The sequence below is a fragment of the Polypterus senegalus genome, chromosome 9 (genome assembly GCF_016835505.1).
Source record: "Polypterus senegalus isolate Bchr_013 chromosome 9, ASM1683550v1, whole genome shotgun sequence".
Classification (NCBI taxonomy): Eukaryota; Metazoa; Chordata; class Cladistia; order Polypteriformes; family Polypteridae; genus Polypterus; species Polypterus senegalus.
In genome coordinates, this window is record NC_053162.1 from 8494998 (window position 1) to 8511394 (window position 16397).

At 38.6% G+C, this 16397-nt stretch overlaps 1 protein-coding gene across 1 annotated transcript in view; it reads left to right on the forward strand.

Annotated features, from left to right (window-relative positions):
• Window positions 1-503: 503 nt before the first annotated feature.
• Window positions 504-16397, forward strand: part of ppp6c (protein phosphatase 6, catalytic subunit) — a 41756-nt gene continuing 25862 nt past the window's right edge. The window contains exons 1-3 of the mRNA XM_039762683.1: window positions 504-617; window positions 12933-13028; window positions 13363-13428. Of these exons, the coding sequence (XP_039618617.1) occupies window positions 543-617; window positions 12933-13028; window positions 13363-13428 (237 nt within the window). The 5' untranslated portion in view covers window positions 504-542. The remainder of the gene's footprint in view (window positions 618-12932; window positions 13029-13362; window positions 13429-16397) is intronic.

Sequence of the window (16397 nt, forward strand, 5' to 3'; positions counted from 1 at the left end):
TTGGCTCCAGCAGACCCCCATGACCCTGTGTTAGGATATAGTGGGTTGGACAATGACTGACTGACCAGAACCAAATTTATCTAAAGCTTCAAAAATTAAAAAGAGCGTTCGACAATATCAAAAACCTTGTAGAAGTCTGGGAAAAATGAATGCATCTTGATTTATTCTGATAATCTAAAATGTCTAGAAACAGTCTAATGGTAGGAATGGTGTGGGGAGACTGGTCATTGGAAAAAGGCAGCAGTTGGGAGTTTATGTGCAAATAATTCGCATTTAATTCTATTTTGGGGTTTAAGCAGACGCTGCAGAAAACGAGCTTAAACAATGCAGAGCTGTTTGGTCTTCTGTGGGATGTCGGAGACATTTCAATTGACTCGTCCGACACGCGTATGACGTCTCACCGGACGCCAGGACTCAAGTTAAAAAGAAACAGACCAGGCGCATGCGCATTCCGTAAAGCGGGCGCGTTCGTGCGTATGGCGGAAGTGACGTTAACAGACGCAGCCTTTTTCCGCAGTCGGGAAACAGTTGAGCTGCTTAAAATGGCGCCGTTAGATCTGGACAAGTACGTGGAGGTTGCAAAACAGTGCAAATACCTTCCGGAAAACGATTTAAAGGTGAGAATTGGTATCAATGCCGGGCGAACAGGAGTAAGGGAATGTGACTTGTTTGATTGCCAGAAGTTAGAGTATTCAGTATGCATTTTTTAAGAAAACCGTATATAAACATGTCACCGCTGAAACAGTGTCTCCGCTACGTCGCTGTCACTTTGAACACTGTTTGGTCGTTTGGAGTCCCATGGACAAGTGTGTAGTGTGTGACGAATAAGTACTTGGCGTGAGGCGCCCCCTACTTCAGGCAAGAGGCTAATCAATGTAGTTCGTTGACTCATCATGTTATGTAATGTGTGTAAATGTGCAATTTGATTTATTAAGCTCTTTTTATGGCTTTCTCCGAGGAGAGGCTTGACTTTTAACTTCTTGTTTTGTTTTTGATTCAATTCCATTAATAACATTAAGACATACTGGTAATTTTATGAATCTTGTAATGTGTATTAAGCGGAAAGTACAGTATAATAGGAATTAAGCTTAATGGGTTCAAAGACGTCCATCTAATGCAGATTTCTTTCTAGTTTCCCATACAAGAGCGGTAGTACGTACAGCACGTTTTATTGGTGGTTTCGTTTTACGCAGTGTAACCGTTGTTATATTTTGAAATTTTGATGTAGTGGTTGCTTATATGTTAATCCCCCACGTAAAGGGTCTTAGAGTTGCCAGACCACTTGACGAAGAATGTTAAGGCTGAGCAAGGAAATCTAACTTATATGAAAGACATAAACTGAAGGGAAAAAAAAACTTTTTTTTTTACACACGTTGATCAGAGCTTATTCCTGCTTTGCATCTGATGCTTGCTGAGAGAGGCTCCACCTTCCCTGCATCCCAGCTCCGGATAAGTGGGCTTGGAAGAAGGAGGGATGCTGTAGTAGGTAGATGGATATCTTGTTTTATCTCAGGCTGATATGGCATATGAAATGAAATGTATGCAGCAATGTTCTATCAAGTTCATAGTATCCACTGTATTGTTCCATGCCGTGGTCTCCTGGGAAAGCAACTTGTGCTTAAAAGAGGCCCATAATGCCAGGAAAAACTTGACAGATAAGGCTGTTTGATCACCGTGGACTCACTGGAAGCATTTCTGGAAATGTGGCAAAACTGGATGTCATCATGAAAAAATCCCTCCAGGAGATGCTCTGTTGGAGCAATTTTAACCACTGGGTTATTGCACCACGCACGGTGTGCTAAGAAGCATCACTGGAGGTCTTTTCTGCCAGCTGTTAATCAGGCAATTGAATGCTTCCTCCCAAATTCCCAAACTAAAGGCTGATATTCCTTAAATTTGTAATTTCTTCACAGTATACGTTTATTACCGATTAATCGTTTTATTTGTCCCTTGAGTCTGTATCTTGGAGCACGTTTAACCACTGGCTCGTTCCACCACGGTGTGCTAAGAAGCACCACTGGGGGTCTTTTCTGCCTGCTGTTATCAGGCAATTGAATGCTTCCTTCCAAATTCCCTTACTAAATGCTTATATTCCTTAAGTTATTTTGTAATTTCCATCCATCCATTTCCTAACCCGCTGAATCCGAATACAGGGTCACGGGGGTCTGCTGGAGCCAATCCCAGCCAACACAGGGCACAAGGCAGGAACCAATCCTGGGCAGGGTGCCAACCCACTGCAGGACACACACAAACACACCCACACACCAAGCACCACTGCGCCACCGTGCCGCCCACTATTTTGTAATTTCTTCACAATATATAGTTATTAATTAATTATTTGCCCTGTGAGTCTGTATCTTTATTTTACGTTTCTGCTGCTGTATACATCTAAATTTCTCCTTGGGAGTAATCAAGTTTGTTATATAATATAAAGGCATCATTTTCAGATGCTGTTATCTTTGCGGCACCTTGTTTTTTTTGCTGTTTGTTGTGGTGACTGTGTTTTGAGTGTATTTTAATGACTGATGTTCAGTGATTTATTTGCAGTGCTTGGTTGAAGCTTATGTGGGGCACTACGGAAAAAAAACTCCATGCCAAAATAAATGCACTCACAATGTAAAAAAAACAGATGCCTTTCGTTTGATACAATAGACCAAAGTAATGGTAAACTAAACATGTGCAAAGTACATGTAAGGTAATGATAAATAGTATTGTAAACAGGTGGTTTGAGGCAAATGCACAATTTTAAAAATATTTATCTTTTTTTTTTTTTTTTTAAATCTTGGTGAGGCAAACTAGGGAGATGAGACGTGATCTTCTCAGAAGACAATTTGAAGTCCTGTGAGAGACACTTTAACTTTCTCCCAGCTCTTAAAACCATGACAAGCAAAACATGCAGCTTGCAGCAGATGACCGGATCACTTCTCCTTGCGTGCGTTCAGACACCCAAACCTGCAACAACCCCCTTCACAATGCGAGCAGTAGAGAGACGGAGTGGCAAAAAGGACAGCGGCTGTACAGGCTTTAAAATATTGATGGGCAGCGCGACAGCAGCTTCACAACACAAGCAGCATTATATGTCCTGCGAGAAAGAGATTTAACCACATCCAGGGCCCGAAATAAAGGGCAAGTATTATTTTTACAACGTCGCGTGAGACAAGGCAGTGAGCCATCATTTAAAACATGTCCAGAGACATCTAACCTAGCAGTTGTTAGATTGCTTTTGGCAGACACACATCATGTGCTCCCAGCTCTTAAAACATCGACATGCGACAAGCAGAACAGACCGCTCGCCAGCAGCAGAAAGACAGCAGATGATCCGACGGCATCTCCTTAGCGTGCTTTCAGCCGCCCACCCCCCTTCACAACGCGAGCAGCGTTATACGTCCTGCTAGAAAGAGATGTAACCACACCCGGGGCTGGAAATAAAGGGCAAATATTGTTTTCACAAAAGTTCTTAAAGTAAAAGTGAAAATAATGCATATGTAGCAATTCCCATGAAAATAACAATCTCTTTAAATTGTATATCCGGTAAACCAAACGCGGGGGTGGTCGAGTGACGGAGCCCCCTAGTTAATGTTGTTATAATAGTGTAATGAACATGATTATCTCCAGATCATTTTACAAAATGGGATTTAAAAGTTCCCTGAATTATTTATTAAAAAAAAAAAAAAAACAAGTATTCTCTAACTTCTAGCAGTTTCCTTTTAGTCTCCTTTAAAATGCTGTCCTTCAGATGCAATGCTTGTCACAGCTCTGTTAATGTTTCCTGTACTTTTACCTTTTTTTTTTTTTTTTTTTTTGCTGGATTTCTTCCACAGTAGCAAATCTAAACTTCATTCTGAAATTTAGTATTGGGAACCAAAAGAAGTTGTAGTGAGCGAGATCTGGTGAATAGAAGAGCGTGAAGCGGCAACCACGTTGTTTTTGTTCAAAAACTCTTTGGTAACATGGTGTGTTACAGGGCCATTGTCATGGTGCAAAATCAATTTTGCATGTCCATATGTCCCCCCCCAGCTTTCCTGATACATTCCTTTAGATACCTCAGCAGTTCATTGCGGTGTCACTCAAGAACAGTATTTTAATGTACACCTCCATCGGTGTTGAAAAATGTAATAATTGCTGTCTCTTGAAAATCTGCCCTGCTGGTTTGGTTGGGGGAAAAAATGCAGAAGTCCTCTGTGCTGTGGAAGAATAAACAACAGAAATACGCACTTAAGCTCGGCACAATGCCACTCGGCAGACTGTTTAACTACACTTGTAGGCACAGGAGGCATATTTGAGAGCTACAACCTACTCATGTGCTATTGCCCAATTATGGAGCTTTCTAAACCTACATATACAGTATACATTATCATAACACAAAAATTGCAGCACTTCACAGCTGATATTTAATATAATTTAAGGACTGACATTACAGCAGTTAACTGTCAATTCCTCCATGGTTGATACTCATTATAGTCAGACAGCTTACCCGTAAAGGAGCATCTAAATGACTGTCCCTGTTAACTAACTTTCATTATAATATTACTGACCCCATGTCACTGATTGCAGTTATTAAATAACCAGGGATCTAAACCGAATCAAGCCCTGGGGAATACTCTCTGTTAACTTAATATGGTTATGGAAGCATACTTGGGTGGTAGGATTAATTAAATATGACATTACAGTAATTTCTGGCTGAATGGCACTATCTTTTCCTTAAACAGATGTGCATTTTAAACATAATGCAAGAAAGCTAAGTATGAGCAGGTAGTTAACAGCCTCCAGACTATCTTTGTATGTCCATTATCAAGAGTAGTGAGCTTATTTGGCTTACATTTGTGCTGATCGTAATAGTGACACTAGCTGCAGTGATCATACAAACCCAATTTACACCGTGATAGAGTGTTAGAACCTCTGTGTTCATTTCACTTCTCCTATTCTTGTTTTTTAGTATTTAGTGCCTGATGACTTTTGCTTTTTCATTTTGAAACACTCCTTGACAAGCCATTGTCCTCTTGTTGCCACTTAAATTGCAATGTATTTTTATTTTTTTTTTTTTGGTGTGGGTGGGTTACACCAAACTAACGTAAAAGCGGTCTTGACACCCATCCCATCCTCCCAACATTTTATAGCTATTCTGTGTCAGCGCTGTGTTCTTAAGGGTGTGAGGAGCTGGTTGAGTGCGGTTCATACCATCTGAGAAAAAGCAAATTTGGCTTTCTAAGTCAGCACTCCTAGAAGAAGGCACCTTAATTTACTGCCTCTGTTGCCTAATGAGTTGACCGGCTCTGGATATGTGACACCTTGATGACTGGTCATTTTTGCAGTGATCTTTGTTTTGTGTCCCTACAAAAGCTACAAGTTTGATGTATGGCTTTACTTGACCAGAAATGTTAACCCATGCTACAGCAATGCAATTTCCACTGTTTAAATGACTTCCTGTCAGGGCGCTTTTGATGTCTTGGTTCCCAAAAATGGCACATCACCCGCACAGTCTAACCGATTTGTGACAGTGAACTCTCTCAAATCTCTGCTGTCAGTTCCTGCATACTCTTTTAAGCACTTTGCCTAGGCTGAGCCATCTGACTGCTTTGTGGTAGCCTAGGTCACCATGTTCAGTTTCGTGCTCCTCCAAAAGTGTAACAAATTGTCCGTTATTTAATGCTTTGGCCCTGATGGAGTTAATTATTTTAGTTACAACATCAGTAACATTGTTCATTTTAGGCACTGACTTACACAACACCTCCTGATGAATAATACAATGCAAAAATACCAATTTCTGTTCTGGGTTTATTTCAGTCACTTTGTGTTGCATCCGCTTAAAGTCCAGCATTTTTCCCAGTCAGATTTGGACAACCATTGGTTGTCATACCTGCCAGTTTGTCCGAATTCAATCTTAGCTTGACCAAGCATACATTTACCTCCATGAACAAGTTGCTGCCTATTGTCGTCCCTTTCATTGACCGCATTGCTGCCAGCTCCTCGGTAATCTCGGAGTCTTTCGTTATCCAGTGTACAATGATAAGTTTGTTGTGGCTATCGTAGCTCTTGTCTGGAGCCAAGGAAAAAATCAAAATTGTTGGCTTTGTTTTCCAGCTAAAGGTTCAGATTTTCTGCAATGTCTTTGGTCCTCCTTGTTACGGTTTGCCTGGAGAGGGGCATATTCTGAAATGCTTCTTTTTCCTTAGAGCATATTAGTGCTCACAGAATGGCTTACTGTTTTTTGCGGGTCACAAAGCTGGTCTCGACTGCTCCATCTCTGGACATGTAAAGTTTGGTAAGAAGTCCTTGTTGCTTTTGCAGCATAGCTAGCAAAGCTTCAGATGTCCGTTCCTGCTCTGCATCATTCACGTTCTTATATTTGTCTGCGTGTTTAGTCATGAAATGGTGATTGAAATTGTAATTCTTAAACAAAGCAATCTGTTCCCCACTAACTAAGCACATGGCTTAGTGAAAAAACACAGCTTCAGTAAAAAAAAAAAAATGCGACATTCTTTATCAGTCTTTTTTTTTTTTTTTTTTTTTCTTTTTTTTATTAAAACATGAGCTGACATTTTTGAGAGCTAATAGCTAACTCGCATTTCTTGTAAATGTCAATTCCTCAACACATTACAGTGAAGGTGCATACACATGCACGATATGTAAATTAAGTATTACATATATAATTTGTATAATAATATATATATATATATATATATATATATATATATATATACAGTACAGGCCAAAAGTTTGGACACACCTCCTCATTCAATGTGTTTCTTTCTTTATTTTCATGACCATTTACATTGGTAGATTCTCACTGAAGGCATCAAAACTATGAATGAACACGTGGAGTTATGTACTTAACAAAAAAAGGTGAAATAACTGAAAACGTGTTTTATATTCTAGTTTCTTCAAAATAGCCACCCTTTGCTCACTCTTGGCATTCTCTCGATGAGCTTCAACAGGTAGTCGCCTGAAATGGTTTTATTTCTTATTTATTTATATTTGTGACGGCATGTTGCCAGCGGATTAGACATTAATGGCTGTGTGTTTATTTTTGAGAGGACAGCAAATTTACACTGTTATACAAGCTGTACATTGACTACTTTACATTGTATCAAAGTGTCATATCTTCAGTGTTGTCCCATGAAAAGATATAATAAAATTTTTACAAAAATGTGAGGGGTGTACGTGATTCTACCTGAGTGCACTGTGTGATTGTAACATTTATTAAAAGTTAATAAAGCTATTGTAATAATCATAACCTGCATGTCTGCTTCCATACAAACAACTGTAAACCTGTCTATCAGTTGGAAGAAGACATGCAGGTTATGATTATTACAATAGCTTTATTAACTTTTAATAAATGTTACAATTGCACAGTGCACTCAGAATGTTGTAAGTGGTTAAATTGCTGTGCCTTCATTATTTACATTATTTTATTTATTTTAAAACCCTTAATCACCATATACAATTTCAGTTATTAGAAATTTGTTAGTTTTCGCATAACTCAACTTACTCTTCAGAGAGTTTTTTTTGCGGTCAGCCATTTTTACAGCGTCCCTGGAGCAATTTTAGGTTAAGGGCCTTGCTGAAGGGCCCAGTGGAGTAGCAGTCCTTCTGTCACTGTTGGGATTTGAACCAGCAACCTTCAAGTTACCAGCCCAGATCCTTTAGCCACAGAGCCACCACTGCAGCAGACTTTGGCATGGAGTTCTTTATTTTCATCAATTTCTTGACCTTCTCCTCTCATGTAGCGAATCATATCATCCACAGTACAGTAGTGGCCAAAAGTTTTGGCAATGACACAAATGTGGTGTTTTGCAAACTTTGCTGCTTCACCATTTCATATGATTCTATTGTATACTGAAGAACAATTACAAACGTTTCATAAATTTCAAAGACTTTTATTGAGAAATACATTAAATTTATGTAAAGAGTCAATATTTACAGTGTTGATCCTTCATAACTTCTGCAATTTGCTCTGGCATGCTGGATATCAGTTTTTGGGCCAAATCCTGACTGATGGTGATCCATTCTTGACTTTTTAGTGCTTGGAGTTGATCACAATTTGTGGCTTCTGCTTATCCACCTGTTTTTGAGAATTGACCGTAGGCTCTCAATGTGATTAAGATCTGGGGAGTTTCCTGGCCACGGGTCCAAACTTTCAGTGTTGTTATCTCTGAGCCTCATCATTACTTTTGCCATGTGACATGGTACTCCATCATGCTGGAAAATACACAGATCATCGTCATCACCACGTTGCACGTGGATTGTTGGGAGAAGTTGCTCTTGGAGGACTTTTTGATATCTTTCTTTATGTCTGTGTTCTTGGGCAGAATTTTGAGTTGGCCCACTCCCTTGGATGAGAAGCAACCCCATACATGGATTGTCTCCGAATGCTTCACTGTTGACATGACAAGAAATTCGTGGTAGCATTCACCTTTTCTTTCTCTAGACAATCGATTTTTTCCCTCCCCAGGTGTCCCAAACAGTCGGAAGGAGGAATTATCCAAAAAAAAAAAAAGAATTTTAGTCTGTCCTTTGTTTTTTCTTGGAAAGAAAGGCCTTCTTTGCTGCCCTTCTTGACACAAGGCCATTGTCCAAAAATCTTTGCCTTACTGTGCGTGCAGATGCACTCACACCCACCTGCTTCCAATATTTGGCAAGCTTTGCACTGGTGGCTTTCATTCTGTAGCTGACTCCTCAGTAGGAGGTGGTCCTGGCGCTTGCTGGACACTTAGCTAATCATTGTGTCCCAGGACCAAAATAAGTGAAAATGTATTTTTGTGGAAAAGATGACTTTTTATGCTAATAAAGCTCTTTGCAATAAAGTAATATGCATCTGATCACTCTGCACAATAATATTAAAAAAAACAATGTGAATTGCTATCACAAAAACTGAAGCCACAAATTTTGCAAAACACATTTGTGTTACTGCCAAAAGTTTTGGCCACTACTGTACAAGTTTTTGTGAAAATACTTTATCTTTGACAACACCCAAAATAAAGAAGGCCATTGGGTGTGGTTTAGTGATTGTGGTGGCCAATCCACTGGCTTTCGTCGACCTATCCATCTGTTGAGTAATTGTTCATCAAGAAATACAAGAATAAACTGTTTCACATACTCGTATCTGTAAACCTACCTTTTCTCACCACTGTATAAAAGGAAAGCCCGATATGCGAAAACCCTATAATCTATTACTGTGTTTCCCAAAAAATTAGACCGGGTCTTATATAAATGTTTGCTCCAAAAGAATCACTTGGGCTTATTTTCAGGGGATATCTTATATTTAATCATGTACGACAATATACATTTATCCAAATACAGTCCTGTCATGTTCTTCTGGAATATCGTCATAACTCTCTCCATTCAAACCCTGAATTTCTTGCTAGTCCAGCTGCTTTTAGGATCCTCCAGGATCGATGTGCCTGCTTCGATGTTTGAATGGCTTGATGTGGTGAAGCAAAATGCCGACATTCAAATGCATTCGTGGTGCTTTGATATTCAAGTGTCTCATATTCCCCAAAGTAATGACACGATACATTTTAGAAGTCTCAAATACTGTCTTCTGTGCCATCTTTTTTTTTTTTTTTTTTTTGCACCTTTACAATAGCAACAGAATGTATGGTGGTATATTTGAGCCACAGAGAAAAAAAGGACATAATTACAATGTCTATTATGTGATTAAAGTATAAATTTCAGCTTCAAACTAGAAATGTCCACTTTTAACCTCGTAGTTTACTTTATCATTAAAGTAGACCGCCATAAACGTCCTCTTGAAACCAACCTAGTTGTTAATCGCTGGGGCTCACTCCTGACCTGACAGCAGCGGCAAGCAGCAATAGATTGCTGCACAGAACACATCTCTCAATTATAAAAAGAATCTTGTGACGAGATGTGATCTGGAAGAGAGACACTTTCACTTTCCGCGACACAGTCAAGTCACATCATACTGACATCCGTTGGAAGCATGACCTAGGCAAGGAACAAGTGGAATTGAAAAACTTGCAGGTCCAAACTGGCTCAGAAATAAAAAGATAAAGGCAGGTCCAAACATACACTTGCAGAGCAGGCTACAGATTATGACAGCAGTGGAATTTGAAAGGCTCAAAAATAACACACACACACACACACACAGCAAGTTTAAAAAAAAATATATGACAGGACTACAATTTGAAGGTGTCAAACAACAGAGTTCAGATCACATTCGCGCAAACAAACGGAAATTTAAGTGAAATAACGGAACAGCAAAAAGAGAGAGGTGATATGTCGGAAGTATGTAGATATTGTAAGGCTGTACAGTTTACGTCGGAGACTTGTAGATTGTCTAATTCGTGTTGCCATCAGGGAAAAGTACCATACGCAATGAGAATCTTTGTTCCCGCAACAATTATAGCTATGACAAGTTTAATTTTGAAAAAAACACAATTTGGTCAGGTGTATATTTATGATCACAAAGAAGTGATGCAACATAGAGTCGAAAGAGTTAAATGATCCGACGTAATAGATATTATACAGCCAATAATGGATACAAATCCATACATCCAAAACTATCGCACTTTACATGAAAGTTATCAGCAAAACACAGACAAAGAAATTTTCTTGGATGTCTACATGACTCTAAAAGATCACAGTTGCATTTATAATAAACCCACATGTGAGGAATTGTCAGCGATAATACTTTCGACAAACGGAGATATCAAAAACAGAGTAGATATTTGTGTATATCCAAAGGCAAAGCATGATTCGTCATATATGCCAGATACATTGCCACATGCCAACCCTGTACTCTTTCCTTTGCCTTTCCCAGATGGTGAAACAGAATGGTCGTACAATATGAAACAAATGCATTCAGAAAAACGAATGATACCCACACAATATTTCTGGTCAAAATTATGTTCCCATGTATATAACCCACTTCTATCATCTCAAAGTCTATCACAACATTACATTATTAATAAGTATGTAAAAGTCGCAGCTAATCGTCTCTTCTTTATTAAATCAAATCAAGCTAAACTTAGAACGGAACACATGCAAGGTCTCATTGATCACGTTCAAAATTCAAATATCAATAGTTCAGACAAATTCAAAATCGGTAAGGCAGTACTATTACCATCATCATCATATCAAGATAGTCCAAGAGCATTGCAACAGTTATATCGTGATGCAATGGCAATATCTAGAACTAATGGTAGGCCAAATTTATTTATTACAATGATGTGCAATCCACAAATGCCAGAAGTCCGCAGCTTCTTGAGAACAATGCCACTGGCTACATCGGCTCTGGATATTCCCACTTTCGTAAGTAGATTGTTTTATCAGAAAGTCTTATTTTTATTGAATGAGCTTGAAACGGTGTTCTGGAAAATCGGAGATCTTGATATGCCATTCGTATTAAAACGTTTACAGTTTCCCATGAGAATAGCTTTTGCAATGACAGTTAACACAAATCACAAAGACAAATATTTGAAAAAGTCGGTTTATTTATAAGAGACAAAGAAATGATATTCACTTATGGCCAGTTTTACGTTGCATTTTCACGCTGCAAGACCAAACAAGGAATCAAAATTCTATGCGATCTTGAAGAAAAGTCCATTCCAAATATTGTTTTTACTGAAGTTTTAAAATAAGAAGTGAACATAATGCTTAAGTTACAATTCCCATGGGGGGGAGGGGGTGGGCGGGTAAACAGTTTAAATTGTATTTCCCCAGGACCAAACCCGGGGGTTGGCAAGCGAAGTGAGCATGGGGCAGAGCCCCCTAGTTAAATTTATAATATTCCAGCTCTCTGCACATTTAGAATTCTTAGATTTATACTTGATATCACTTTCATTATGAAATGCATTAAAATATGTATGTTACATTTTACAGATAAATTGTTAACTTTGTTTAAATAATGAATACTGTTAATAGTTACACATATGGGGTGGCAGAGCAGTAGCGCTGCTGTCTCACAGTCACGTCCCTTGTGATCCCTGCCTGTAGTTTGCATGTTTTCCTGGTGCGTTTTTGCAGTGGGCTCAGTTTTCCATCCAAAGACACGAAGGTTTGGTGATTTGGTGAAGCTACAACGACGCCAGCGTATGTGTGTGCTTATGTTCACCTTGCCATGAGCTGATACCCCGTCCAGGGATTTTGTTTCTGTCTTGTGGTGATGCTGCTGGAATGGGCACATCCCTAAATTGATGGATGTAATCATTAAACATCCTTTTCAGAGATATTGTGGCAAGGTGTCCTCGGAATTTAATGGATGTTTCGCGAACACGCGTTGCATCAGGTGAAGTATAAACCTGGCCTTAGGCGCCTTACTTTTCAGCTGACGATCTTGACTGGGGCTTATTTATGGGGTAGGGCTTATATTACAGAGCAGCCTGAAAATCATGCTAGTGCTTATTTAGTGCTTAACACGCATAGTGGCTTCCACATTTTTTTTTTTTTTTTTTAAATCTGTCTTGTATTGTTTGAGTCTCTCTCTAATTATTTGTGTATCTTGAATATGTTTCTGTTGAAATATTAATAAACCTATTTTAGGTTGTTTGCAGGATTACTAACAAATAGTATGTTTTCAACTTTTTTTTGTGTTAAGTATATGACTGTCCACATTTAAAGTCTTGCAAGTTATTGTTTTTTACATTTTATGTGTGTTTTGTTTGTTCCTTTATTTTTGGCAACTTTTGTAAAATTGTAATTGTCCTTTGGGGACAAAGTATCATCTCTTTATCTAGTACCATTCATATCTATCTGTATGTCTATCAATTGTATAGTGCCTTTCATATCTATTTGTCTGTCGGTTATATAGTACCTTTCCTATCTATCTATCTATCATACAATATAGTGCCTTTCGTATCTATTAATTGATCGATCATCTTTGGTTCCATCCAATATACTTTTTTTTTTTTAGCCACTTTCCATTACCCTATTGTGGCACGTTATTTATCCTTGATCTTTTTTCTTTGTAGAGATTATGTGATTATGTCTGTGATTTATTACTTGAAGAATCAAATGTCCAGCCAGTGTCCACTCCAGTAACAGTATGTGGAGACATTCATGGACAGGTAGGAAATTCTCTTTATAGATTTGTCAGTTGAATAAGTCAAATATTGTTTTTATTGTTCTGTATACTGTGTGCTCTGTATACTGTGTGCTATCTCATCAATCAACTTTTGCTATTTTTAAGTTCTGTGGTTTATCTGTATTGGTAGTTTTTAGTGTGTGTTTGTGTAGTACAAGAAGCACAGTTGTGAAACTGAAAGTATCCTGTTCAGAAAATGACCATAATTGATCCAAAGTACTATAAACAATTTCATAGTTCTTAAATGTTTGATAAAAGCTTAATTCAAATAGTCTTACTACGTGTTTCATTTTTTTTTTTTTTTTTTTTTTTTGCAGTTTTATGATTTATGTGAACTTTTCAGAACAGGAGGTCAGGTCCCTGACACAAACTATATTTTTATGGTAAGTTGCAATCTAATGGGAGTCCTGATTATTTTGCATTTGAGTGCATTAGTTTGTTTATGCAGTGTATTTTAAATTATTATTATTATTAATAGAGCTGCTGATTAATTGCCATTAATGTGTGCAAATAATGCATTAAAAATTATGTGATTAAATATTTTAACACAACCCCTAACTTTGTTAATTTAATCCAGTCAGTTTGACCGTGCTTCATACTTCACGAAACTGCACCATTTGAATTGTTGCCTTTGTTGTTTCTTGGTAATTGTTTTCATCCACAAACACCAGCAGAGTCGCCACTTGTCCCATGTAATACAGGATGGTCCTGTATTGGAACGTAAGATACAGCGTACCGAATCAATGAAGGGCAAGATTTGACTTGTATTTTCATGTACATCTATTTATTTATATATATATACACACATATACATACACACACACACACTAACTCTTCAGAGTGCAGAGAGCAATATAAGAACAATTAAAATCAAACCAGTTACACAAACAAAGTGAATGAGTTTCAGTTTCGTGTCGCACTAACTTTGCTACTGGCCAAGCACTGCCTGCTGAGTCATTGGTTTAATAAAAAAAAAAAATACACCCAGAACAAGATGTTACCTGCTAAAGCAAGTCTGTACATCAAACGTAAAGAGGCAGTTGAGGTATACTGTAGGTCTGAGTGTGAGACAGAATGTCAGTGCTTCAGCCTTGTCCCTGGCGATGAGTACATTTGCCGTGAAGCTTTTTCGGTCGCCCACAGAGGGATATCCTATATCCAAGCAACTAAAGAGCATATGACCGAGTGGGATCACATATCCCCTCAAGTAGACCTGGTATGTTGTTGTTATGTAATGAATTGTGTGTTACCTACTGTAGCCTACATTATAACCTAAATTAGTGTGTATTACACTGGAACCCATAAAACTAGGCAATAAGCATTGCAAATTGGTCATGCTAATATTTCCATCTATTTGGGCTGAAGGTTAAGATAATTATTTTGTAGTTAATAAATGATACATTCTAGGACAATGTGCAATTTAAAACCTCTAAATAACTAACCCTATCAGATACATATTTTGAAGACCCGTTAAAACCCCCCTCCCAGTCTATTCATTGCTATTTAAAAGTGTAAACTATACACATTTTCAATGTAATTAATGAACCCTTCAGGTAACAATTGCAGTTGTGTGTCGTCTTTTTTTTGTTTTTCTTTGTCCTAGCATTTGTCTCGCATAGGTGCAGGCTATGTATGTTTTCTCTCCTTTTTCCACTTGACCTGTTCAAAGGCGTCCTCGGGGACAATTTTGATGTGCCACATATCTTCTCATAACCTTTCTTTGACTGGCCACGTGGTTATTTTCCATCCAAACTGATACATAAGCCTGCCTTAGTGATAATAATAATTTTTTTCACTTTTGCCCACATGGCCATACCATTGTTAGTGTGCCTCTAGCATCTTCTCAATGATTGATGTCCGTTCATTTTCCACCCATGTTTATTTCTATAGCACATTTTAATACAAATGATGTAGCTCAAAGTGCTTTACAGGATGAAGAAAGAGAACAAAGAGAAAATATAAAAAATAAAAGTAGGCAATTCTAATTAACAAAGAATAAAAGTAAGGTCCGAAGGCCAGGGATGACAGAAAAAAACAAATCTCCAGATGGCTGGAGAGAAAAAAAAAAAAATATATGCAGGGGTTCCAGGCCACGAGACCGCCCAACCCCCTCTAGGCATTCTACCTCACGTCGGTGATCTCAATCAGTCCTCATGGTTTTCAGGGTTCAAATGGAAGAACTTGATGATGGGCATGTGGACCTCTGGCCTTTTAATCCATCAATGTAGGGACATCACGGTGCTTCGATTGGGTGTTGGTGGTTCAGATCCACCACAGAAAACTGGAAGAAGAACAGAAGAGAGAGTAGGGGTTAGTACAGATTTCGGAGCCACCGGGAATGATAACTAAATGCATATACAGTAATCCCTCGTCAATCGCGTTCCAGAACCCCCCGCGATAGGTGAAAATCTGCGAAGTAGAAATTATATGTTTGTATGGTTATTTTTATATATTTTAGAAACACTCCCACACTGTTTATAAATATTCTCCGCACAGTTATACAGTTAAACCCTTGTTTATTGCAATTAGTCCGCTCCAGACAGATAAATTAATTTCCACGAAGTAGGATTCTTTATTTATAAATCTAATATTTTCGCAGTTAAAGCATTGAAAACCTGTTTACGACCTTCTAAATACGTTTTTTAACATTATTAGAGCACTCTAGACATGAAATAACACCCTTTGGTCAAAAGTTTAATCTGTGCTCCATGACAAGACAGAGATGACAGTTCTGTCTCACAATTAAAAGAATGCAAACATATCTTCCTCCACACACTGAGGAGAGGCAAGACACATGATAGCCTGCATGGAGTTTGCTAAAAGACACCTGAAGGACTCTGAGATGGTGAGAAATAAGATTCTCTGGTCTGATGAGACCAAGATAGAACTTTTTGGCCTTAATTCTAAGCGGTATGTGTGGAGACAACCAGGCACTGCTCATCACTTGTCCAATACAGTCCCCACAGTGAAGCATGGCGGTGGCAGCATCATGCTGTGGGGGTGTTTTTTCAGCTGCAGGGACAGGACGACTGGTTACAATCGAGGGAAAGATGAATGCGGCCAAGTACAGGGACATCCTGGACACAAACCTTCTCCAGAGTTCTAAGGACCTCAGACTGGGCCGAAGGTTTCCCTTTCAACAAGACAATGATTCTAAGCACACAGCTAAAATAACGAAGGAGTGGCTTCACAACAACTCTGTGACTGTTCTTGAATGGCCCAGCCAGAGCCCTGACTTAAACCCAATTGAGCATCTCTGGAGAGACCTAAAAATGGCTGTCCACCAACGTTTACCATCCCACCTGACAGAACTGGAGAGGATCTGCAAGGAGGAATTGCAGAGGATCCCCAA